Source organism: Puma concolor, chromosome E4 (genome assembly GCF_028749965.1).
Source record: "Puma concolor isolate L17-30 chromosome E4, mPumCon1.1.hap2, whole genome shotgun sequence".
Taxonomy (NCBI): domain Eukaryota; kingdom Metazoa; phylum Chordata; class Mammalia; order Carnivora; family Felidae; genus Puma; species Puma concolor.
In genome coordinates, this window is record NC_141683.1 from 14316748 (window position 1) to 14344336 (window position 27589).

Below are 27589 nucleotides of genomic sequence, written 5' to 3' on the forward strand. Positions count from 1 at the left end.
TACTCTTGAGAGGGAGAGCCATACCCAAGACCGAGAAGTGCTCAAGCAGGGGTGTGGATATCGTAGAAAGGATCCCAGCCAGGGTGGAAAATTAGAACAAATGACTTCTTAGGCATCTAACCATATGCCATCAAGCCTCAAACAATGAAAAACATTATGTGTTAGAGGAGGGTTACTTGCAGTGATATAAAAACAAAGGTAAACATCCAACTATTTCCGATAAAATGTTTAGTGCTTTCACTGAAATCTGAAGCAATGTTTGTATCTTGCCATGTACTTTAAAAGCTATTTTGTACTTGAAATAAAAAAAAAAATCATTTGAAATTGGACATCGTCTTTTAAAACTTCAGAATTCAGGATTCTAATGTGTGAGTGTGGATACACCTGAACTAACAGTCCTTGCCAAAATGAAACTTATCAAAGGCATTTGTGCCCCATATTGGAAACCAATTGGTTGCCCTAGAAGGTTAGGTATATGATCCGTTATTGTCCCATCAGCCATCAGCATCTTTGCCACAGAGTGAAGGAGATGGGGAGAAAATCACACAAGACAGAGATGAAAGCTGTGTAGTCAGAAGAAAAAAGCCTTCTTGATTATGCTGTGGACTTTCTGAAGTCTTTAATTCTCCCGCTAGCCCATCTTCAAACTGGCATGTGGGACGTACTATAGATGGATGGTGATGCTCATCAGAAGAAGCACACACATATATCTTGTGGCTTGATTTTTTTATTTGCCAGCTCAAGAGGAGCAGGGAGATTTATTTGGAAGGATGGTAATGAAGGTGGGGAGGCACTAGTTAGACTGCGGTTTCTGTTCCCAATATGTTATTCTCACTTTTTTCTCTTCTTGATGCAGGGTTGCTCTTCATTTCCACTTATTTTTCTTTAAAGGGGGGCGGGTTATTTTGGTATAATAAGCCAGCGGCTTGAGAGGGGAGGGTAGAAAAGACGTGGGAGCACAGAATTTCTATTTTTGCTGAGATACTTCAAAATTTTGAATTACACTCTACATTTTTATTATGCACACATTTACTTATACACACGACACACTCTTTGAAATAATTGTTTTCTGTATCGCAAAGTGAGATTTCATGTTCCCTTTCTTCCTATATTTCTTTGGCTTTTCCTTACAAGGATGAAATAATTCACTATAACAATAATAATAATAAAAAGTTTCTTTCTTATTAACAAGGGCACAAGGAAATGGGCTGACTTTCCCGGACCTTTATAAGGTGCAGCAGGAGAGATCAGCCTCACCACCTTGATCTGAGCCAAAGAATGGAAATATTCACTAAAAGGAAGGAGTAAATTGATATAGTCTGGGTTTCCAGAATGCTATTATTTCCTGCCAAGGAGACAAAGGTATGGACTTTGGAGGCCTGTTAACAACCACTCCCGGGGCATCATTCTAAGGCAACAACTAATCGCCTGAGCTGAAAGTCATACTAGACTGGAGCCCAATCCCAATTTTGCCCCTTGTCTTACTTTTTTCATCTGAATATGGGTTGTAATAAATCCTGACCTCATATGACTTTGGAAATATTAATTAGAATAATTATGAACCACACCATGCAAATAATGTTTAATTATTGAATTTAATGATTTTCAATGTAAATATTGGGGAAAAGGGCCAGATGGAGAAGTACATCCAAATGCTTTCTGAATGCCTAAAATCAATTGTAGACGAGCAGAATTTAGTAGAGCAAATTCTTGATTATATAGGTGGTTGTCACTCACTTTCTCATTTACCCTTAAGGTTTGTATCTTTCTGCCAAGGCTTGTCTTTTATTTTCCTTATTTCCGCAGTAGAATGTTATAAAAAATATAGGATGAGGGATTTTAAAATGTAAAATGTTCTTATTTGTTACTCATGTTTGTAAAAAGCTAAAATAAGAATTTAATTATCTATGGGATTTTACGTCATAAAAATTACCCTTACCATTTTGTTTACGTATGAAATTTAAGAGTCTTAATATTGCAGTGCGAGAAGTTTTGTGTCAAGAGACAGGTATGCATCAAATTTTCTTTTTTTAGACAGATTGCAATTGTAAATGCATTTCTCTCTGAAAATAATGTTATATTATTTACCGTGGTTACATGTCCAGGACAGTCCAGAAAAGCCTATCTGAATCATAGCCTACTTTTCCTAGAATAAGCATAAAATTTTCGAAATAAACTACCACAGATCATTGTATTTCTATGGGAAAAAAATGAGTTCGGAGACTCAACATGGGTAAATAGATCTTGATCTTCCAGCTACCTTATTTCCATTTTCATTCTAAACAGGGGGCGTGGCTACGGTGGGCTTTAGGAGGGCTATAGCAAGAGGAGATTTAAGATAGGAAGGCAGTTAGTGGGAGAGAAGGAAGATAGGGATGACAAGAAACTATCGCTGTGGAAAGCTGTGGCTGTATGTCTTTGTTCAAACTGTCACCCTTTTTTCTCTTCAGTTATCCCGAGAGCAGTCTGGCAATAAAAATAGTAACAATGGTCACTTATTGAGAGCCTGCTGAGTCAGAGGCATAGTCTTAAGTGAGGTTTCACATGAGTCAATCCTCTTACTAACCCTGAGAGGGAAGCATTGTTATCCCAAGTGTTACAGATGAGATAGCTGAGGCTTGGGGAGGTTAAGAGATGTCTCCAGGATCACGTACGTAGAAGTGGCAGAACCACCGAATGAGCCATTCCAGCTGCCAAAACTACCAAGGGACGGAAAAGTCCAGCTCTCGTGGTGCTTTGCGTGGTTCTCACAATATTTTTATAATTGAAATCTTTGCCAACACCTAAAAATGGAGGATTTCATGTAAATATTTCCAGCTTCTCTCAAAGTAGATAGTTTGAAGTCACTAAGCCTGCCTTCTCGTAGGCAAAACCAGGTGGAGCTGAGGAGTGGCTGCCTCTGCAGAGAGAATGGGTGCTTTGCCGGGTTTGGGTTCTGTTTGCCCTCCGTCCCCTACACCCTTACTAAAATTGAAGTATGCAGGAAGGTGCACAATTCATAACAAATACAGCTCACTGAATTCTCACAAATACAACATAAGTGTATCTACGACCTAAAACAAGAAGTAGTACATTACCAGCACCTACACTCACAGAAGGTCCCTTGCGTTCCCTTCAGCTGCTATGGCTTCAATCCCAGACATCAGAGATTATGTCTATTTTTTCATTTTAAATGAATGGACTAAGGTATTTGAATGTATGTTGTGTATTGGATGGCTTTATAATGGATTATATTTATGAGGCTCTCTGTGTTATTGAGAGGAAAAGGAGGAGGAGGAGATCATTTTCATTGTTGTATTCTATAAACCACACTTTGATTTAAATTTTTTTTTTAACATTTATGTCTTTTTGAGACAGAGAGAGACAGAGCATGAATGGGGGAGGGGCAGAGAGAGATGGAGACACAGAATCTGAAGCAGGCTCCAGGCTCCGCGCTGTCAGCACAGAGCCCGACGCGGGGCTCGAACTCATGGACCGTGAGATCATGACCTGAGCCGAAGTTGGACGCTCAACCGACTGAGCCACCCAGGAGCCCCACCACACTTTGATTTATGTGTTAAGTTTTTGTGTCTACAGTCAAAAAGTTTTTTCCAACATATTGTAACAATTTATGTTTCTACCAGCTTATTGGGTGAAAGTTACAGTAGTGCTATATCTTGTGATTGCCATTCTTTTAAAATTTTAGCTATTACAATGAGTATGTACTAGTATCTCATTGTGATTTTTAAAAGTTTCTTTGGGCAATAATTAACATATCATAAAATTCAACCATTTAAAACGTACAAGTTAATGGTTTAGGTATATTTACAGAGCTGTTCATCCATCACCATAATCTAACTTTAGAACAGTCCATCACTCCACAAAGAAATTCACAGACATTAGCAGCTGCTCTCTACCCCCCTTCCCATCAGAAGGTAACAACGAATCTACCTTGCCCAATCTGGACCTTTCATATAAATAGAACTACACAATATGTGGTCTTCTGTGACTGGCTTATTTCACTAAGCACAGTGTTTTGGGGGTTCATCCATGTTGTAGCATGTATCAATACACTATTCCTCTTCGTTGCCTAATAGTATTCCATTGTATGGAAATACCACATTTGTTTATCCACTCATCACAGATGGGCATTTGGGTTGTTTCTGCTTTAGGGCTATTAGAAAGAGTGCTGTTATGAATATTTTGTACATATTTGTTTGGATTTCTTTTAGATATATATCTAGAAGAGGAACTGCTAGGTCACAGAATATGCATATGTGAAGTTCTAATGGCTATATACCAAAAGTTTAACAAAGATATTACATAAAATTATATACCTACCAATTTACTGGATGAAAGTTACAATTACTCACCATTTTGGTATTGCCATTAAAAAAAAATAAAATCCTTGTTTTAAAGAGTAGTTTTGGGTTCACAGCAAATTAAGAGGAAGGTACGTAAATTTCCCATATAACCCTTGCTGGCACACATGCACAGCCTGCCCGCCCCCCCCCCCCATTATTAACAACATCCCCCAACAGTGTGGCACATTTGTTACAATTGATGAACCCACATTGTCACATCATAATCACCCAAAGTCCTCGCTACTATATGTCTTAACTCTTGTCTCCTCCAAGAAATTTTTCCCAACTATCCCCATCCCATTTTAATCCTATTAGTTCTCATTTTAGGCATACAGCAAATAAAAAAAAAAAATTCTTATATTAAATAACCTTTTTTTCATTTTTAATTACACTCCAGATTCTTCATGTCAACTGAACTGAACTCTTTGAGGGTAGCAATTTACTAAAATTTTACTAAAATATACTAAAAAATTTCTGTACTCATATTACTTATAATACAATAACACTTAAAAAAGGTTCTTATTGAATCCTTGTTGAACAGAGAATGAGTAAATATCAAGGTTTTGGAAAAATGAGTAAACTACTTAGACTCTAAAAATCACAAAATGATCTTGTGGGGCACCTGGGTGGTTCAGTGGGTTAAGTGTCCAAGTTCTGCTCAGGTCATGATCTCGCAGTTCGTGAGTTGGAGCCCCGCATCAGGCTCTGTGCTGATGGCTTAGAGCCTGGAGCCTGCTTCAGATTCTGTGTCTCCCTCTTTCTCTCTGTCCCTTGTGCACTCTCTCTCTCTCTCTCTCAAAAATAAATAAACATTAACAAAAAAAACCTGTTAAACCTAAAAAATAAAATGATCTTGCTTGTGTTCCCTTCTCTCAGTCAGTGATGTGCTTAGCTTATAATAGTTAAGTATGAATGAAGGACTACATTTTTTAAACACAATTTTTTTATCTTTCTTTCATTCAACTGGATTATTTTCACATCAGAGAGATGTGAAAATTAATTTTTGTTAGGTAGTTGTAGTTTAGAATTAAATATAAACGCCTTAAAGTATATTAAGTAGAAAAGACTACTTTCAAGCTGGAAAATAGGTTAACTGTGGAACAATGCAAGCCTAGCAAATAATCATTGTTAGATTTTATAATAAGAGCTTGGGCTTCACTTGCAATTTGTACGGGCTTACAATCTCCCTTATAAGGTGGGCACATTAACTTCTCAGTTTAACATTAAACACACACTCTATGTTTCCCTTCTGTTTGCTTCAGTGATTTATTCCAACCAGTATGCACAGTTTTGTCATTTCTTAATATGAGGATTCCTCAGCGTACAGACGCCTCACTTTGTGGCAAGGACTGCTTAATGCAATGGCGTCCTAATGAACTGTATTCTGTAGTCATAACTATGAGGCTGAGAATTATAAACTAAACTCATTGTACTGATAAGTGACTGTATCTGCTAGTACCAGCAGCACGGTGACTTCCTCGTCAATGAGTTTAAGTGTTCAGACATGGAAGAATATACTTACTTAGCAATACCCTACTGTGCTATGCGAGGGAACCTGCTGGGGACATTGAGCTCCAAGAGGAGCAAGGCAAGCATAAGCCTCAGGCCAAGCAGGGATTTCACTCCATACTCACAGGAAAAAGTTTTGAATTATCAACTGGGAGAACAGATAAGTGTTCGGGCATTGTGTGCTTTTTGTAGGACACAACAAATAATCACTTATATTCTCAGTCCAAACGAACGCCGTTTCTCTCATTTAGAGTCTTCCATTGGCAGTGGTTTATGAGAGAAGAGTCATTTACTGTAGAAGAGTTAGAAAGCTCATCATTAGAGATGTAACACAAAAGATGTAGTGAGTATGGTTTTAGATATGCTTAGAGACGGTTTTAGATATGCTTAGAGACAGATGCTAACTAGAATTTAATTCATGGCATACAGACCAACCCAAACTATATTCTCCAGTGGTTCACTCACTCACTCACTCACTCACTCATTTTTCAACGAAATTTTATTCTGATGCTTTATGTAATGGTTTCTCGTGAACTGGAACTTGGACCAACTAAGCTCTACTGGTTCAGCAATTCTGCTGCTTTTAGGCATCACTATGACCTTAGACAAGTTCCACATACAATTTTGTGATTTTATTAATATCCACCTTTGTTCCCAAAAGGGTTTGAGCCATTTTATGATGGAAAAAGAATAAAATGGAAGAGAACATCACGGCAAAGTTAAAAAGCTGGAGAAAAAAAAATGTGATTGAAGGTAAAATTAGCACATGATGGACACCACATGGATAGGAGAGGTAGGCCATAAAAGTGGGGGAACAGAGTAAAAAGGGGATACGATCAATAAAAAAGATTCAGCATTTCCCTAAGCCGCAATACTATATTGTGTAGATAAAGACAATTAAGGAAAATTACTAATTTACGGTATAAAAGTTTAGTTTCCAGAAGGAACACTTTACCCAAGCAGCAATCATAACTTGACCTCAGGGTCAACCAACTTAGTGTATATCCAAATCTGTATCCAAAATAATATGCAACATAACTATAAATGAGACTAATTAAAAATAACATTCCACAAAGTATGCATTCAAGTGAGCAATGGTGTCTTTGTAGGCACTATTTCAGGAAGCTAGATGCTATTTTACAGCTTCCATTCCTTGAAAGATTTTTGGAACTTCCTTAACAGCATTTATCCAACAGATATTCTGCTCTGCGCCAGGTGCTCTGCTAGAGGTTGGATAAAGGGTATTTATCATGAGAGACAGTTATTTGCCCTCAAAGAAATTAGAGATGGGCTACAGGGAAGAAAGATATTATCTGCTTAACCATAAGAAAGTTGAGGAGTATGTTGATTTCAGAAGAACTGGAGATCTAAGTCTAAATGTTCTCAGGGTATATACCTTTAAACATCCACGGTGTTATTAATGTTTTTAATGGGGCCAATATTCATTCAGAATTAATTGGTGAATTATCGCTTAGTTTTGGTCAGACACTGTGTCTCACTAACTTTCTTAAATGGCTGATTCTGGGAATGTAGGAAGAAAATTGTATAGAAGTTGATGTAGCTAAGTAGTTTTCCGGAAGAAACAGATTGCTTTCCTCAATTGTATTCTCTAGTAAGATTCCACATCTCAGTCTTCTCTCTACTGAATACAAGGGCATTTTTGGACTTGTCTGGGCACCTCTCTAGTTATCAGGAGCTTATGTATGTGTGTTTGGGGGAGGTAGTGGTGGTGAAGAACAAAACATGACAAAGACTGGCTATGGAGCACCTGAAGCATTCAAGAGCTTGGGTCTCAGAGATCAAGATAAAACTGGCCTTCTGAACAATGAAATACGTAGCAGTTCCCAAGAAGATATCAAGGGCTAGAATTATTTTTCTTGGGTGTCTATACATATATGGACACAGTGATAAAACTTTGAAGGAGAGGAAAAAAGAGGAAGAAGAGGAAGAGAAAGGAGGAGGAGGAGGGCAATGAGGAGGAACAGGAAGGGGAAGAGGAAAGAAAGAGAAGCAAGATGCCCTCACAATTACTTTTGTTTATTCCAACAACAGGTAACTTTGAAGTACTGAGGTTATGTAATACCTCATAAAATGCTGAAAGTTATTTTAAAAGACTGTGTTCCCAAAATGTTGTGAGTACTGGCAGCAGCATTAGAATAAGATTCTAGTATCCTAAGATTATGACAAAAGAACAGGAATCATTTATTCCATTACTGTAAAATAATATATATATATGTATTCATTTATATATTTATATGTATTCATTTATATATAAAGTAACATAATATATCCTGTTAAAAATTAAAAAACAGAATAATAATCAAGGAAGAGAGAAATGAGGCTTGGTAGAGTTAGGAAACTTTAAAACCAGTGGCCAGTTATATACTCCCCACTCCACGTCTCTGATAATGTAATTTTGATTTTTATTTTCGTTAATTGTTTCTAGAGAAAATGAAGCTTGATAGTTGAACCATCCAGTCTGTTATGCATCCAGTCTGAATGCATAATGTTTCAAAGAAGTCTGCTCTGTTCTGAATCTGGCTACTTCTACTCAACTTCTTACGCTTTATAACACAGAGTAATTATTTACCATCTTCCATTATTTTGTGGAACACATCATAATATATTTTTCGATTCTATTTCTATTTCCCACTCCCAGATGACTGTGAATTCCTCCTTGCCATAAATATTGTCTTATTAAGAAAAGCTTTCACTTTTATGGTGTTCTTGAATTTTCTGCAAACCCATACTTACCATAACTCCCACCATTATTCACCAAATTTGACTCTAAATGAATGTTAACTGTTTTTAAAAAAGTAACACTGAAGATGTTTTAAAAGTGAATCTGGGGGTGCCTGGGTGGTTTAGTCGGTTAAGCATCTGACTCTTGATCTCAGCTCAGAATATGATCTCATAGTTCGTGAGTTCAAGCCTGGCTTGGAGTTCTCTCTTCCTCTCTCTCTGCTCCTACCCCACTCTCTCTCTCTCAAAGTACATAAATTAACTTATTTTTTTAAAGTAAATCTGTTTCCTATAAAACTTCACAAACCATAATTCCTTGCATAATGCCTCATTATACCAATCAGCTTTAAAATTCCAGCTTAGACACTCAGAATGACAAGGGCAAGGTTATGGATTTAATCACAAGATTTGCCACGTAGCTTTGAAGTGGACAATGTTCAGACTCTTTCTAATACCAGCTAATTGTCTTCTGAGTTTGTACTGAAGTCAGAATTAACAAATATTCACCTACCATCTACAAAATACCTAATAGACTGCCAATTGCTATTACAGATTCAAAGGGTTAGAAGGCGTACCCTAAAATTTCACAATCTAATCAGTGAGACACTTGTTTTTCATTCAGAAACCACTTATTAAGTGAATTCAATGTGCTAAGCACAACCTTTAATGGCCAGATTACTGTTTCACTCTCTTTGCAGTAGAGACCCGCAAATGTCTTCTCGATTTGAGGGAGGCTACACGTTTCTGGTCCCATACCCACTGGTCTTTGTCTGTGTTCACAAGTTCAATGTCCTGAGGGGGTTCTAATGGGTCTGATGAGTCCCTATTTCCCTCAGAGCAGAGCTGTCACACCATACCACTTCATTCCACTCATACTTTAAACCATTCATCATTCATACTTACGTGTTGGCTGCCTTTAACTTGGGTACCCCAAACTGGCTTCATCCATTGTGACTAGGGCAATGGGGTCAGAATATGGCCACTTCAGGGGAGCCATTTATGGCACTTTTGGTCACCAGGGGCTGTGGTTGTGACAGACATTCTCAGAGGCAAGATACCCACTATTCACACACTATGTGTACATAGATCCACACTATAATTATGAGCAGTTGGCTATAAAACGTTATAGTTCGTTGAATCACTGTAAGAAGTATGGTTTAAGTGTATTTTCTGTAGGATACTCATTTTTATTTTACTATTATAACTGCAGAATTTTTGAATGAACCAAACGTGTTTCCAATTTTTTCTTTGGGACAAAGAAGAGAGAGAGAAAGAGAGAGAGAGAGAGAGAGAGAAACTTCAGAGGTTAAAAGACTTGTGTCAAGGTCACTCAGCAGTCACAGAAGTAGAATCCAGGAATCCAGGCAGTGGGGGTCCTTCTATTCCACACTCACTTCACACTTTAACCTCCTTTTTATCTTTTGTCTTCTTTTACTTTCTAAAAACAAAACGGTACAATGAACGAAGAAAAAGAACCCAGTAACAAGAGTTCTCAAATTCTCTATTTAAATCTTGCTCACATAGAGTTAGCTCAGTTAGAAGTCTGGGAGGCTACACCATGATATGATTCATGCCCAGCCCTGCTGGAATTACCCTATTCTTTGATCTCTGTCCACACCGCTGCAGCTCCTGGTAGACATGCCGATCATATGTGCCACCAGACACGTAGAATGCCCAGCCCACCTGCCTCAGTCAAGGAGAAGCAGCAGACTGTCTTCCTACAGGCAAGTGGGTTGTTGTATTATCCTTATTCAAAGGACCACAGAGCCAAGAAAAAGATGCTAAAGATACCTTGGTTTTGTTTCATTTCATTTTTTGCCGATTCATTATTACTAAATTGGAAAGGGTTATAAATTCACATAGTGTCAAACTGAATGACAAAGTTTCATCATTTCTCTTATTGAATTAAAAAAGTAATCCCCAAAAGCACATATATAGCTTATATGCCTGATTATTCCTTTCTCTTCAGATACCTTCTTTTTCCTTCCACGTTTGCTAAGACCTTATTTCTTCTGGGAAAAGACAATAGAATTTCACCCCTTTCCTAACTCAGGTGCTGACTAAATGTACTTTTTATTTTAATTTTTTTTCTCAGCTGTTTGAGTGATTTATGTGCCAAATTCCTATGAAAAGGGGTATGGGATGGGGGGGGGAAGTACATTGGTTTTCATGCATCATAATTTAATTAAAACAACTCATCTGGCCTCAAAATTTAACCACATTTTAGCAGAAAGATAGCTTGGACCAAACAAAGAAGAATCTGAAAAACTTGGAGAGCACGTAATGCAAGACAACTCACGCTGATGCCAGACTAACCAATGATTTCACCTTATTTTGCTAATTTTTGTTTCACTTGAGTCCTTAAAGAAACTCTTCTGCCTGGAAAGATGGATGTAGCAGTCTTTATGGCAAAGCAGTCTATATCCTCCAAAGGCTCTAGTATAATCCGATTTTCAACAAAGCTGCCTTTAGGAAACTGTAACCAAAGGTTACAGAAGTAAGCAGTTATAAAGAAAAGTTAAAGAAATTATAAGGAGTCATATTCTTTTCAGAGAGCAGATTTTAAAATATGTGCGTATTTAAAATCTAATTCACTCTCAGCCATTTCCAGGCTGAAATCTTAGTGTATTAATCAAAATGGGTAGCGTTGGCTCTGTTTATCCTAAACGCAGACGTGCTAAGGAAAGAAAGATTAATCTGGTAAAGGCATCACTATTCTAATCGGACTGATGGGAAAGTGTAGTATGGGTGTAAGAGGCAATGTAGGGTGAATTATAGTGAAGTGATGAACTACCTTGAAGCTGAAGCAATCAAATAGATAGCTCAAAAAATTACTATGGCATCTTTATTCAACACTTTGGGGTAAGTGTCCCCGTCTTGGCCTTCTTCACAAAGAACAGAAGCACTCTGTTGTATTTGCTGAAATTAAATCTTAATAGGAGAGCCTCAGCTAAGGCTGCTACCCTCCACTTACCAAAATTAAACACTAGGCATTAATTTCCTTTCCAAGAAGAGGAGATGACATTTTGATAATATTTTCATTTCACAAAATAGTTCCAGATCCAAGAGAAGCGTTAGCAAACATTTTTTTTTTTTTTAAATTTCTATCTCATATTTCCGTCACATATCTGTGCATTGGGCACTCTTTTTAATTAAAAGTAATGTGAAACATTTGTTACTCATCCTTGTCTTCCTTATAAATAACTTAGCAAGTAATTATTTTGTCTTCAGAAAAAAAGATAATTGTCTCTAAATTACGATGATTGAATAGAAGAAAGTCAAGATGTTTCTATAATTGGTAAAGAAGGGCAAGTAGCCCCTATTGGAGTATTTTGTTTCAACACTTTGCTTTTGTCTGATTAGAGGCAAATTTCATAAAATGAGACTACAAAGAGGCGTCATCCAAAAAGGAAATCATAATCTCACTATCTAGGGATAACTATTGCTAACATTTTGCCTTTTAAGGATGTATACATATGCATGTAATATGCAAATAAGTGCATGCGTGCTTTTATATATACATACACATTATAGATATACATGTACACACACACACAGTTTTAATGAAATCGGACTACACAGGTTCTGTTGAATTCAGCCTTCTTTTCTTAGAAATATAAGCATTTTTTTTCAAACTAATAGGTAAAGATCTATGTTAGTATTTTTGATGTCTTCAGAATGTTGCATTTCATGTCCTCATTTATTTAACTCAGCATTTATTGAGTGTTTATGCTGTTTTCAACCTTTCACCATTATAATGGGCTCTATCTTTGAACTAATATCTGAAGTCATACACAAATATGGAAAATTTTATGTAAACCATTTCATCCTGGGGGCACCAGCATGGCTCAGTCAGTTAAGCACCTACTTCAGCTCAGGTCATGATCTCGCAGTTTGTGAGTTTGAGCCCCGTGTCGGGTTCTGTGCTGACAGCTCGGAGCCTGAAGCCTGCTTTGGATTCTGTGTCTCCCTCTCTCTCTGCCCCTCCCCTGTTCACACTCTGTCTCTCTTTGTCTCTCAGTAATAAATAAATGTTAAAAATTTTTTAAAACTACTTCATCCTGTGAGTCACAGATACTAGATAGATGCTCCAATCTGTACCGATACTTTATAAACCTTTGAAACCACAATTCCACTTGGCATTATATGTATGCTTTTGTATTAGCTCAGGATATTTCATATTTCCCTTCATATATTCCCCTTCATATATTCCTTTGGAGTAGTTAAGAGGTAGATATTAGTATCTACATTTAACATATAGAACAACTTTGAGGCATCCAAAGTTGTAAGTGGGGAGAGAAGTTAAACTGACATGAAATCTACAGAACCCAAGTTGCTTGAATCTACTCTGTGCTCTTTCCAATGAACCAGTCCTGTTTTTCCCTTGCTTCTTGGTGGGGGAGGCTACCTAGGGAATTTCACCCAGCATGATTTCTCACTGCTGCGCTTTTCCCTCAACTGTAGTCATCTTTGCTGTCTTCTTACCATACCTCCTTTAATTTGGTCGAAAGTGCCACAATCTCTATTAGCCTTACTTTATTATAATCACTTGCTATTCTAAAACTTCTCAGCAATTAAACAGTTTTCACTGACAGCTTATTTTGTGATCTTGAAGTTTATATGGGTATCTCTGTTCTTTTCCGTACTGTAAACTTTGATAATCAGAGAACTTAGACACTACTTATTTGGAATCCCCTAAAGACAACTCATATTTCAAATAGCACACATACTGAATATAATATTTTATACTATTTTAACTTTTGGACACTATCAGTATTTTTTTCATTGCATTGTGTAAACCTATTTACTGTATTAATTAACTTAAAAGGTTACCTCGGATTTTTGTCAGTTCTCTTAATGTGTTTTGAGTCTATTTGGGAGATTTGAAAAAGAAAATCCATGATTTTTGAATGTTAAAGCCATTAAATCAGAACAAAAGATAAAATTTTATTATAGATAAATATTATAGCACAGTTTTAAAAATGCTTGGGAGTTAAAGTCAATCTTGTTTGATTTTTAAAATGTTTTTAATATACTTTTTGAAATACTTCTTAGCAAAATAGCATACCTTTATACAATTTGTCCAGCTTTTGAATATAATTTTCCATACTTTGAGAAGAGATCAAATGATGGTAATACAGTTTGGAAATCCTGGGAGGAAAAAGATCAAAGATTACCACAGAGACCTTACTTTGTATTATTATTATTATTATTATTATTATTACTATTTCATTGTAATTTATATTATATTACACTTTTAGATAGCTATTTAACTGCACTTCACATTTCCTGTTATATCCTCAAATCAGACAAAATTAACAGATAATTGTTATCAGTTGAAAGCCAGAGGTACAGAAGTTTCCTTAAACACATAGCTTGTCATAGTCATGGGTGGCACTATTAAGAACCTCTGAGTGACGCAAAGACCACACCTAGTCACCTATCTTAAAGAGCTTACGATCTAAATTTTTTTACCTTGACCTATAAGTCCCCCCACATAGTTGTACTTTTGGGTCCTTTTCGGACATAACTTCTTTTCCTCTACATTCCCCCTCTTTTGACCCTCTTTAGCAACACTTGTTTACGGAACACATTTCTTCGCAGTCTTTATAGTTACAGACGCCTCCACCTAGACAGCTTTATCTCCACTTATTTCCGTGGCTCATTCCCTCCTTTTATCACATCTCTGTTCACAGAGGCCTTCCCAGACTACCTGTATATATAAAATAGCACTCCTAAAACGTTCTATTGTCTTAACTGGCTCTATTTTCTTAATTGCCGCTCCAGGATATTGAATATTTGTTTATTTTGTGTCCCACATGAGATTATAAGCTTCATAGGAATCGGTGCTTTGTTTTGTAAGAAATAGTTGTTGACTGAATGAATGACATGGGAAAGGTGATATACCCAAATACTCATAACAGAGGGCAGACTGTGGTAAGTACCATAGCATTGATTCAAATGAATGCTAAAGGAGTTTAGAGGGGAAAAATCATTTTTTTTTTTTTTTTTACTCAGTACCCAGAGAAGCAGCATTTGAGTGATACAAATGGATGCTCTTCATGCATGTTAAAAAGGCACAATAAGAGGTAAAGTACTAAATCAACAGTGAATGCTATCGATAAATGGTCAGACTATAAAAAATTATATGTGTCTCCTTGTAAAGGAGGCCTATACTTAATGGAGATGATTTGGGATAGTTTTCTTTTTCTTTTTCTTTTTTTTTTGTTTTTTTAAGAAAAACTTGGAAACAAGGACCTTTGCCCTGAGCCCACCTCTTACAGAGTTCATCCATTACAAACACACAAAACACACATGTACTGAAGAACATGAGAGTATCTTTGCCACTAGGGACCTGGCTCTCTCTTCCGGCTAGAGGTCTTAACCCTAATTCTCTGCTTTTAGGACCAACGTTATCCAGGCCCCAGGGAGAAGCCCCACACCTGTTGCTCTGTGTTAGTGAAACAAAGTGACAGAGCCCAAGGGACATGAAGGCAGTTATGCTTTAACAGACGCTGCTTTTGAGTATGAAGAGAATTTAAGCGACAGAAACACTTAGATAAAAAACTAATTAATTTGAAAAAAATAGCAAAAATGCAACAGAACTTTATATAATCAAGTACTATTTTCCTGTGGTGCCCAATATCCATATTCTTGCTTTCTTTTTAGTTCAAATTGTGATTCTAGAGGTACTCAAGAATCGACACGGTATTTGCAAGGGTTGCCAATGACATAGTAGGAGCATTTTGCAGTAGTAAATAATTCATATTACTCTTAAATTTGAATGTATGGAAGTTAGGCATATGTGTGAAGCATGGTAGTGATTTTTTATGTAGGCACACAGAAATCTACAACTGTGAAGAGTTTTCTTTTTAAAGTTTCTTTTTATTTTTTAAATTTTATTTATTTTATTTATCTATTTTATTTTATTTACGTTGAGAGAGAGAGAGTCGGGGAGGGGCAGAGAGAGAGAAAGACAGAGAATCCCAAGCAGGCTCGGTACTATTGACACAGAGCCCTACACAGGACTTGATCTCATGTACCGTGAGATCACGATCTGAGCTGAAATCGAGTTGAATGCTTAACCATCTGAGCCACCCTGGCGTCCCAACTGTTTTCTTTTTATAAATACACACGGCAATTTATTTTTCAAAAAACTAAATGAGAGATTAAAGGAAGATGGAGGCGTAGGAGGACTCTGGGCTCACCTCGTCCTGCCGATCTCTTAGATTCCACCCACATCTGCCTAAATAACCCCCAAACCACCAGAAGACTAGCAGAATGGACTCTCCAGAGCCAAGGTAGACAAGAGGCTCACGGAAGAGGGTAGGAAGGGTGGAGAAGCGGTGTGCGCTACACAGTCCTGCGGGAGGGAGCCGGGGCGGTGGAGGGGCAGCCCACCTGGCAAGGCAGAGCCCCGGAGTCTGGTTTGCAAAAGCGGAGGGGCCGGACTCCATGAGTTCTGACAGCCAGTGGGACTTAACATCTGGAATGTTAAAAGTCAACAGCTCTGCTCTCGGAGAGCACGGAGGGCAAGGGGACGTGGGGAAGGAGAGTTGTTGAGCCTGAAGACAGAGCTCAGCTCAGTGGGGGAACAAAGGCACTGGCCAGCGCCATCTCCCTCTCCCATCCCCCAGCCGAAATTCCAAAGGGAACCAGTTCCCGTCACCGAACTTGCTTGCACGGTGCAAATGCCCGTGGATTCTGTGGCTCCATCCCTCTGACGGGCCTGCCTCCCTCCCTGTGCTCAGGGCCCCTCCCGCAGGGGACCACCGATAGCAAAGGGAATTAAGCCTGCCCCTCCCGCCCCTATGCTTACCTTGCAGATCCACCCTAGCTAATACGCCCTTGGCCAGATCTCATCAAAGCAGCACCACAAGCCTGGCAGTGTGCAAGCAGCCCAGACAGGGGCCACACCACTCCACAGTGAGTCCTGCCCCTAGGAGAGGGGAAGATAAGGTACACACCAGTCTGACTGTGGCCCCAGCAGTGGGCTGGGGGCAGACACCAGGTCTGACCGCAGCCCCGCCCACCAACACAAGTTACCCTGGACAGTACAGGGGACATGCCCTGCAGTTTGGAGCTATAGCAGGGACTACCCAAAATGATGAAATGGGAGAATTCTCCTCAAAAGAAACTCCATGAAGTAGGGACAGCTAACAAATTGATCAAAAATTATTTAAGCAATATAAAGGAACAAGAATTTAGAATAATAGCATAAAATTAATCGCTGGGCTTGAAAAAAGGATAGAGGACAGCAGAGAATCTATTGCTACAGAGATCAAGGGACTAAGAAATAGTCATGAGGAACTTAAAAATGCTATAAATGAGCTGCAAAATAAAACAGAGGCGACCACAGCTCAGATTGAAGAGGCAGAGGAGAGAATAGATGAATTAGAAGATAAAATTATGGAAAAAAAGGAATCCGAGAAAAAGAGAGATAAAAAAATTCAGGAGTATGAGGGGAGAGGTAGAGAACTAAGTGATGCAATCAAATGGAACAATATCCGTATAATAGGAATTCCAGAAGAGGAAGAGAGAGAGAAAGGGGCTGAAGGTGTACTTGAACAAATCATAGCTGAGAACTTCCCTGATCTGGGGAAGGAAACAGGCATTGAAATACAAGAGGCACAGAGAATTCCCTTCAGATATAACTTGAATCGATCTTTTGCACAACATATCATAGCGAAACTGGCAAAATACAAGGATAAAGAGAAAATGCTGAGAGCAGCTAGGGATAAACAGGCTCTAACTTATAAAAGTAGAAACATAAGAGTAGTAACAGACCTATCTACTGAAACTTGGCAGGCCAGAAAGGAATGGCAGGAAATCTTCAATGTGATGAACAGAAAGAACATGCAGCCGAGAATCCTTTATCCAGCAAGCCTGTCATTCAGAATAGAAGGAGAGATAAAGATAAAGGTTTTCCCAAACAAACAAAAACTGAAGGAATTCATCACCACTAAACCAGCCCTACAAGAGATCCTAAGGGGGATTCTACGAGTGAAATGTTGCAAGGACCACAAAGTACCAGAGACATCCCTACAAGCATGAAACCTACAGACATCACAGTGACTCTAAACCCGTATCTTTCAATAATAACACTGAATGTAAATGGACTAAATGCTCCAACCAAAAGACATAGAGTATCAGAATGGATTAAAAAAACAAGACCCATCTATTTGCTATCTACAAGAGACTCATTTTAGGCCTGAGGACACCTTCAGATTGAAAGTAAGGGGATGGAGAACTATCTATCATGCTACTGGAAGTCAAAAGAAAGCTGGAGTAGCCATACTTATATCAGACAAACTAGACTTTAAATTAAAGGTTGTAACAAGAGATGAAGAAGGGCATTATATAATAATTACAGGGTCTATCCATCAGGAACAGCTAATAATTATAAATGTCTATGCCCCAAATATAGAAGCCCCCAAACATATAAAACAATTAATCACAAACATAAGCAACCTTATTGATAAGAATGTGGTAATTGCAGGGGACTTTAATACCCCACCTACAACAATGGATAGATCATCTAGACACAGGATCAATAAAGAAACAAGGGCCCTGAATGATACATTGGATCAGTTGGACATGACAGATATATTTAGAACTCTGCATCCCAAAGCGACAGAATATACTTTCTTCTTGAGTGCACATGGAACATTCTTCAAGATAGATCACATACTGGGTCACAAACAGCCCTTCATAAGTATAAAAGAACTGAGATCATACCATGCACACTTTCAGACCACAATGCTATGAAACTTGTAATCAACCACAGGAAAAAGTCTGGAAAACCTCCAAAACCTTGGAGGTTAAAGAACACCCTATTAAAGAATGAATGGGTCAACCAGGCAACTAGAGAAGAAATTAAAGAATATATGGAAACAAATGAAAATGAAAATACAACAATCCAAACGCTTTGGGATGCAGCGAAGGCAGTCCTGAGAGGAAAATACATTGCAATCCAGGCCTATCTCAAGAAACAAGAAAAATCCCAAATAAAAAATCTAACAGCACACCTAAAGGAACTAGAAGCAGAAGAGCAAAGACACCCCAAACCCAGCAGAAGAAAAATAAGTAATAAAGATCAGAGCAGAAATAAACTATATAGAATCTAAAAAACTTGTAGAGCAGATTGATGAAACCAAGAGTTGGTTTTTTTTGAAAAAAATGAACAAAATTGATAAACCTCTGGCCAGGCTTCTCAAAAAGAAAAGGGACATGACCCAAATAGATAAAATCATGAATGAAAATGGAATTATTACAACCAATTCCTCAGAAATAGAAGCAATTATCAGAGAATACTATGAAAAATTATATGCCAACACACTGGACAACCTAGAAGAAATGGACAAATTCCTAAGCACACACACACTTCCAAAACTCAAACAGGAAGAAATAGAAAACTTGAACAGACCCATAACCAGCGAAGAAATTGAATCAGTTATCAAAAATCTCCCAACGCATAAGAGTCCAGGACCAGATGGCTTCCCTGGGGAATTCTACCAAACATTTAAAGCAGAGATAATACCTATCCTTCTCAAGCTGTTCCAAAAAATAGAAAGGCAAGGAAAACTTCCAGACTCATTCTATGAAGCCAGCATTTCTTTGATTCCAAAACAAGACAGAGACCCAGGAAAAAAAGAGAACTACAGGCCAATATCCCTGATGAATATGCATGCAAATCGAATTCAACAGTATATAAAAAGTATTATTCACCATGATCAAGTGGGATTCACTTCTGGGCTGCAGGGCTGGTTCAACATTCACCAATCAATCAACATGATACACCACATTAACAAAAGAAAAGATAAGAAACATATGATCCTGTCAATAGATTCAGAAAAAGCATTTGACAAAATTCAGCATCCTTTCTTAATAAAAACCCTCGAGAAAGTCGGGATAGAAAGAACATACTTAAACATCATGAATGCCATTTATGAAAAGCCTGCAGCTAATCTTGTCCTCAGTGCGGAAAAACTGAGAGCTTTCCCCCTGAGATCAGGAACATGACAGGGATGTCCACTCTCATCGCTGTTATTTAACATAGTGTTGGAAGTTCTAGCATCAGCAATCAGACAACAAAAGGAAATCAAAGGCATCAAAATTGGCAAAGATGAAGTCAAGCTTTCACTTTTTGCAGATGACGTGATATTATACATGGAATAGACGCCACCAAAAGTATGCTAGAACTGATACATGAATTCAGCAAAGTCACAGGATACAAAATTAATGTACAGAAATCAGTTGCATTCTTATACACTAATAATGAAGCAACAGAAAGACAAATAAAGAAATTGATCTCATTCACAATTGCAGCAAGAATCATAAAATACTTATGAATAAACCTAACCAAAGATGTAAAAGATCTGTATGCTGAAAACTATAGAAAGGTTATGAAGGAAATTGAAGAAGATACAAAGAAATGGAAAAACATTCCATGCTTATGGATTGGAATAATAAATAGTGTTAAAATGTCAATACTACCCGAAGCTATCTACACATTCAGTGCAATCCCAATCAAAATTGCACCAGCATTCTTCTCAAAGCTAGAGCAAGCAATCCTAAAATTTGTATGGAACCACAAAAGTCCCCGAATAGCCAAAGTAATTTTGAAGAAGAAGACCAAAGCGGGAGGCATCACAATCCCAGACTTTAGCCTCTACTACAAAGTTGTAATCATCAAGACAGTATGGTATTGGCACAAAAACAGACACATAGACCAATGGAATGGAATAGAGACTCCAGAATTGGACCCACAAAAGTATGGCCAACTAATCTTTGACAAAGCAAGAAAGAATATCCAATGGAAAAAAGACAGGGTCTTAAACAAATGGTGCTGGGAGAACTGGACAGCAACATGTAGAAGAATGAAACTAGATCACTTTCTTACACCATTCACAAAAATAAACACAAAATGGATGAAGGACCTGAATGTGAGACAGGAAACCATCAAAATTCTAGAGGAGAAAGCAGAAAAAAAACCTCTCTGACCTGAGCCACAGCAATTTCTTACTTGACACATCTCCAAAGGCGAAGGAATTAAAAGCAAAAATGAACTATTGGGACCTCATGAAGATAAAAAGCTTCTGCACTGCAAAGGAAACAATCAACAAAACTAAAAGGCAACCGACAGAATGGGAAAAGATATTTGCAAACGACGTATCGGACAAAGGGCTAGTATCCAAAATCTATAAAGAACTCACCAAACTCCACACCTGAAAAACAAATAATCCAGTGAAGAAATGGGCAGAAAACATGAATTAACACTTCTCTAAAGAAGACATCCAGATGGCCAAGAGGCACATGAAAAGATGCTCAACGTCACTCCTCATCAGAGAAATGCAAATCAAAACCACAATGAGATATCACCTCACGCCAGTCAGAGTGGCTGAAATGAACAAATCAGGAGACTATAGATGCTGGAGAGGATGTGGAGAAACGGGAACCCTCTTGCACTGTTGGTGGGAATGCAAACTGGGTGGGTGCAGCCACTCTGGAAAACAGTGTGGAGGTTCCTCAAAAAATTAAAAATAGATTTACCCTAATGAACCAGCAATAGCACTGCTAGGAATTTACCCAACGGTTACAGGAGTGCTGATGCATAGGGGCACTTGTACCCCAATGTTTATTAGCAGAACTTTCAACAATAGCCAAATTATGGAAGGAGACTAAATGTCCATCAACTGATGAATGGATAAAGAAATTGTGGTTTATATATACAATGGAATACTACTTGGCAATGAGAATGAATGACATATGGCCTTTTGTTGCAATGTGGATGGAACTGGAGAGTGTTATGCTAAGCGAAATAAGTCATACAGAGAAAGACAGATACCATATGTTTTCACTCTTATGTGGATCCTGAGAAACTTAACAGAAAACCGTGGGGGAGGGGAAGGGAAAAAAAAAAAAAAACTTAGGGAGGGAGGCAAACCATAAGAGACTCTTAAAAACTGAGAATAAAATGGGGGTGGGAGGGAGGGGAAAATGGGTGATGGGCATTGAGGAGGGCACCTGTTGGGATGAGCACTGGGTGTTGTATGGAAACCAATCTGACAATAAATTTCATTTAAAAAATAATAAAATAAAAATAAAAATAAACTAAATGAAAAAGTTAATTTTATTATTTTAGTTTAAACTTTTGATATTTATTAATTATATTTATCCCTCATTTTGATATAATAGATAATTCTGAATTAAAATAACTCATTTTTAACGTGGTAAGGTCCCTTCCCTAAGGAAAGAAAAAAAAATACCTCAAGGCAACCTGACTATACACATATGTGACAACTTCCCTCACAACCTTGTAACATGAGACCACTTACTCAGACTACATGTTTGTGTGTTACCATATATGGGAGACAAAGAAGTAAAAAATGTATTTAAAAAACTACACCACGTGGTGATTGGGGCTCAGTTCTTTGGTAAGAACCCAACTGAGTGCTGCAGGCAGGAATAAAGTTGCTTCCTGGAAAGAAAAGCCTCGGTCAGGACTCTCTGTGTAAGAATCCTGCTACATTAAAACATGGAAATAAGTTAAAATTTTTGTTTTTTACACTTACTTTAATTTATACTTGATAAAAATGTATTCAAACTGTATATGTTTTAAATAGATTTATATTTTCTGGGGTGTCTGGGTGGCTCAGTTGGTTAAGCGTCTGACCCTTGGTTTTGGTTCAGGTCATGATCTCACGGTTTCATGAGTTCGAGTCCCATGTCGGGCTCTGTGCTGACACTGTGGAGCCTGCTTGGAGCCCTCTGTCTCCCTGTCTCTCTGCCCCTCCCTCATGTGTGCTGTCTCTGTCTCTCTCAAAATAAATAAATAAACTTTACAAAGTCTTAAATAGATTCACATTTTCTTTTAAAATCCAGTTTATATCATCATTAATAATGTAATAATAATTAGATCAAAATCTTAGTTCTAAAAATGTAATTAAATAAAAAAGGGGTGCCCAGGTGGCTCACTGGGTTAAACATCCAACTTCGGCTCAGGTCATGATCTCATGGTTTGTGGGTTTAAGCTCCACATCAGACTCTGTGCTGACAACTCAGAGCCTGGAGCCTGTTTTGGATTCTATGTCTCTCTCTCTCTCTCTCTCTCTGCCCCTCCCCCACTCATACTCTGTGTCTCTGTCTCTCTCTTTCTCTCAAAAATAAACAAACATTAAAAAAATTAAAAGCAAAAACAAAATAAAAATAAAATTAGATAAAAAAATAAAAATATAATCAATGACTCTGCTGAAATAAATATAAGAAAATAAATTATATGCACTACATAATTATGTATAACTTATGTCTTTTATCACTCACCCAAACATTACAGACCCACCAATAGATAACCGAGTCATGGTAACAATTATTAAATCCTCATCTTTGATATTTTGCCAACTTTTGGTCTTAATTTTACATGGAGCTCTTGGTGCTTTGGCCTTGTGCTCTATAAAAGTTAGAGGTGGGCATACTCTTCACATGCTTGCAGACCTATTCAGCTGACCTCCACCCTCCTCTTCTCCAGACACAGAATGCTCTTCCTCCAAAGGCCTCACTTTCCAACCTTTCAAAATCATCTTTGCATCTGTCTTATGAACCACTTTCATAGTCTGAACACCTGTCTAGAAGTAGCAGTTTCCCAAACTGATAAAAAATGGAAATGGTATAGTCTGAGGTTTCTTTACCTCTTACATCTCAGGTAGTTCTCCACATTTGACCAAAGTATTCTAGTGCTGATTAGGCTTACTTCGTACTAATGCTTTCCCTTATTACATAGGTAATTTTTTGTTTCCGTCAGTAATATCCCTAAGAATGTTCCATTGTTTTATTTTTTTTTTACTGAGGGGAGTTTTTGTTTGGTTAATTTCTTTAAACCCTCTTACCCTGGACCCCATCTAATCACTGACTTTTGACTTTTGACAATGGTGGTGTGACATAGTACAAAGGGCTCTGGCCTGGCTTTGGGGCCACTGATTCATTTGTCAAACATGTGCTGGGCCCCACACCAAGCTCTAGCCTACCCAGAACCATGAGGGAATCCCTGCATTACCATTTACTAGTGTTCTCAGCTTGGATGAGGTCTTCAATCTACTTGAATTTGTTTACTCATCTGGACTCTGGTTTCTGAGTCCAATATGTAAAAAAGAGTTTGGAAGTCATCACTCCCATCACATCACGACAGGAAAAAGTTGAACAGATTTTAAGTCAATTGTTCTTGGATCCATAAGCAAACTGAGGTCACCGGGCAAACTTCCTCCTTGAAAATGGGAGGGACAGGCAGATGCAGAGGATCACAACTTATTTGGGAGGAGAAGCTCAGGAAGAGAAGCACACTGAAGACAATACCCCACGAACACCTTCAACTGTAATTGACAAATTGTTGGTGGCTCAGTGTAGACTGGTTGATAGTTAAGAACTCTGAAGGGTCCTGTAATAGGAGGGCTCCTGTGCTGTCCTGAGATTTACCCCTAGGAGGTCTACCCGGTTCTCACTGTGAACTCACTCGTGCTTCCAGCAGAGGGGAAGGGTTAAAGTAGCCATTTATGAATATTCCCAGAACGCTCTGGTCTCTTTAACAAGTCCTATCCTAAGTGAAACTACTTTACCGGCCTGGGGGATCATCAAAGCCTGACCAATCTGAGGGAAGAGAAATACCCAACTAAGGGTCACTAAAAGACTGAGACCTAATCATAGGACTATAGAACATTTCCCCTCCCCACAACTTACCACCACCTCATTAGGCTCCTGTATGAAAAGCAGGGGATCACAGCCAAAATCATTACAAGCCTGAGACCCTATTTAAAGAGTCTCTAAGTATACTCAAATAAAACAAGGAAGAAAAGAAAAAGGACACTGAAGAAAATTTTAACTCTGATACCACAGCTATAGCAAACAGTAAATAGCCTAATTCCTTGGCAGAAAACATAAAAGCTCATACTAAAGGCCTATGCACTTTAGTTCTTTTTACTTAATATACCATGACTAGTGTCTAACAAAAATTTAAAACTCATGCTAAAAGGCAAGCAATAACAAAAACACCCAAAAAACCCAAATCTGAAGACACAAGCCAAACATCAGAAACAGACTCAGATATGCAGGAATTTTGTAATTATAAGGCTAGGGATTTCACTATGACTAATAATAAGCTAAAGGTGCTGATGTAAAAAGTGGGCCACATGCAAGGACACACAGGTAATGTAAGCAGAGAGACAAAAACTATAAAAAAAGAACCCGAGGAAATACTAAAATTCAAAAACACTGTAATAGAAATAAAGAATGGCTCTGATGGATTCATCAGTAAACTGGACACAGATGAGGAAAGAATCCGTGAGCTTGAAGACAGGTCAGTAGAAACTTACAAAATTGAAATTCAAAAAGAAAAGAGAATGAAAAAGTGAAATAGAATGTGCAAGATATGGAAGAGGTTCACAAGAACTCATCACATTAGGTTTAATGTATGCATACTGGGAATTTCAGAAGACATAGAAAAAGGAACAGAAAAGAACATTTCAAGTAATAATGGTTAAAAACTTTCCTAAATTGATGACAGACATGAAACTAGACTCAGAAAGCTGAGAGATCATGGAAAATTTACACTTAATCATGTCATACTCAAACTGCAGAAAACCAAATACAAAGAGAAAAATCTTGGGGTGCTTGGGTGGCTCAGTCAGTTGAGCATCTGACTTTGTCTCAGGTTATTATCTCGCAGTCCATAAGTTTGAGCCCTGCATTGGGCTCTGTGCTGACAGCTCAGAGCCTGGAGCCTGCTTCGGATTCTGTGTCTCCCTCTCTCTGACCCTCCCCTGTTCATGCTCTGTGTCTCTCTGTCTCAGAAATAAATAAACATTAAAAAAAAAAAAGAGAGAGAAAAATCTTGAAAGAATCCAAATGGTAAAAAACCACCTTACATACAGAAGATCAAGTTTAAGAATGACATTGAACTTCTCTTCAGAAACCATGCAAGCAAGAAGACAGTGGAGTAAAAGGTGTTGAAAGAAAATAACCAATACCTACAATTCTGTATCCAGAATTAGCCTTCATGTAAAGGAGAAACAAAAACTTGCAGACAGACACATATTTTGATGACAAATGAAGAACTCTGTCACAGGCACAGCTACTTTGCAAGAAAAGCAATTTCTTTTCTAAACAAAGAAAACTTTGAAGTTTTCAGAGAGAAGGAAAATGATACAGGTTACAAATGGGGAGCATTAGATATGAAATAAACGAAGGTAAAATGAAACCTTTTGTTTTCATTTTTCTTAATTACCTTTCAGGTACCATCTTGTTCAAAATAATAACAAAAATATAATCCGTGATTATAGGTTATAGATGAGGTAAATGAATGACCACAATGTTGTAAGGGAAGGTGGGGAGGAAGGGATTGGAAATAATCTGCTATAAGGTAGACAAACTATGTAGGAAGCAGTATAGTGTTATTTGAAAGTGGACTTTGATTGGTCATAAATGTATATTCCAAACTCCAGAGCAAACACTAAAAAAATTTTTGGAAAGAAGTATAATTGATAAGCTAAGAGAAGAGAGAAAATGGAATCATATAAAATGCTGAATAAAACCAGAGAAGCCTGAAAGAGTGGAAAGCAAAAACAGAAACAAAAAATGCAGAATGTAATTGATGAGAACAATGTAATTGATGGAAAACAGTTACAGACACAGTAGATATTAATCTAACTATATTAACAGTCAGTTTACGTGAAGAGTCTAAATGCATCAATGAAAGGCAAAGACTGTGAACAAAAAAACAACTTTATTTATTTATTTATTTATTTATTTATTTATTTATTTATTATTAGAGAGAGTGAGAGCACACACAAGCTGAGGAGAGGAGCTGAGGGGGAGAGAGAGAGAGAAAAAGAGAGAGAGAGAGGGAGAATATTAAGCAGGTTCCATGCTCAACACAGAGCCTGAGGCAGGGATTGATCTCACGATGCTGGTATCATGACCTGAGTCGAAATCAGTAGTCAGACACTCAACCAACTGAGCCACCCAGGCGCCCCTAGACCCATTTTAAATAACAAATACAAACAGACTAAAAGTAAAGGTATAGAAAAGATATACCATGCTAACATTAATCAAAAGAAAGCTGGAGTAATTATACTAATTTTAGACAAAATAGACTTGAGAGTAAGGAAATTATTGGGGATAAAGACAGGTATTTCATGATAAAGGGGTCAATTCTCAAAGAAGACATAACAATCTTTAATGTGTATGTGCCTAGCAACAGAGCATCAAAATACATGAAGCAAAAGAGACAGAAGTGCAAGGAGAATTAGTCACTGTAGTAGTCACCCCTTTCTAAATAACTGACAGAGCCAGCAGGCAGAAAATCAGTAAGTCTATATTTGAAAAGAACAGCTATCAATCAGCTCTGTCTAACTGACATTTATAAGACTACTGTATCCAACTGCCAACATATGAACATATGCTATTTAAAGAAACATGTTTATTATTATTATTATTATTATTATTTTTTGAGAGAGAGAGAGAGAGAGAGAGAGCGCATGAGCAGGGGAGGGGCAGACAGAGGGAGACACAAAATCTGAAGCAGGCTCCGAGGTCAGAGCTGTCAACACAGAGCCCATCGTGAGGCCCAAACTCACCAAACCATGAGACCATGACCTGAGCTGAAGTCAGACACTTAACTGACTGAGCCACCCCGGCATCCCCAGTCAACATATTCTTAAGCTCACATGGATCATTCACCAAGACAGACCACATTCAAGGCTATAAAATGTATCTCAACAAATTTAAAAGAGTAAGTGTCATACAAAGTATACTGTAATATTGCAATGGAATTAAACTGGAAATCAATAACAGAAAGATAACTGAAAAATCCCCAAATATTTGGGGATTGAACAAAATACTTCTAAATACATGTGGGTCAAAGAAAAAACATCAAGAGAAATAAAAAAAAATTTCAAATTAAATGACAATTAAAATACAATTTATCAAAATTTGTAGGATGCAGCAAA

At 37.8% G+C, this 27589-nt stretch overlaps 1 protein-coding gene across 5 annotated transcripts in view; it reads right to left on the reverse strand.

The window, feature by feature from the left end:
• Window positions 1-27589, reverse strand: part of SPATA17 (spermatogenesis associated 17) — a 228127-nt gene that overhangs the window by 19228 nt on the left and 181310 nt on the right. For 3 of the 5 annotated variants that reach the window (XM_086693318.1, XM_025927856.2, XM_086693319.1), the window contains one exon: window positions 13522-13745. In XM_086693318.1, the coding sequence (XP_086549444.1) occupies window positions 13665-13745 (81 nt within the window). In that variant the 3' untranslated portion in view covers window positions 13522-13664. Of the gene's footprint in view, window positions 1-9756; window positions 10033-13521; window positions 13746-27589 lie in introns of those variants that run through there. The other 2 variants (XM_086693316.1, XM_086693317.1) reach the window with 2 other exon arrangements.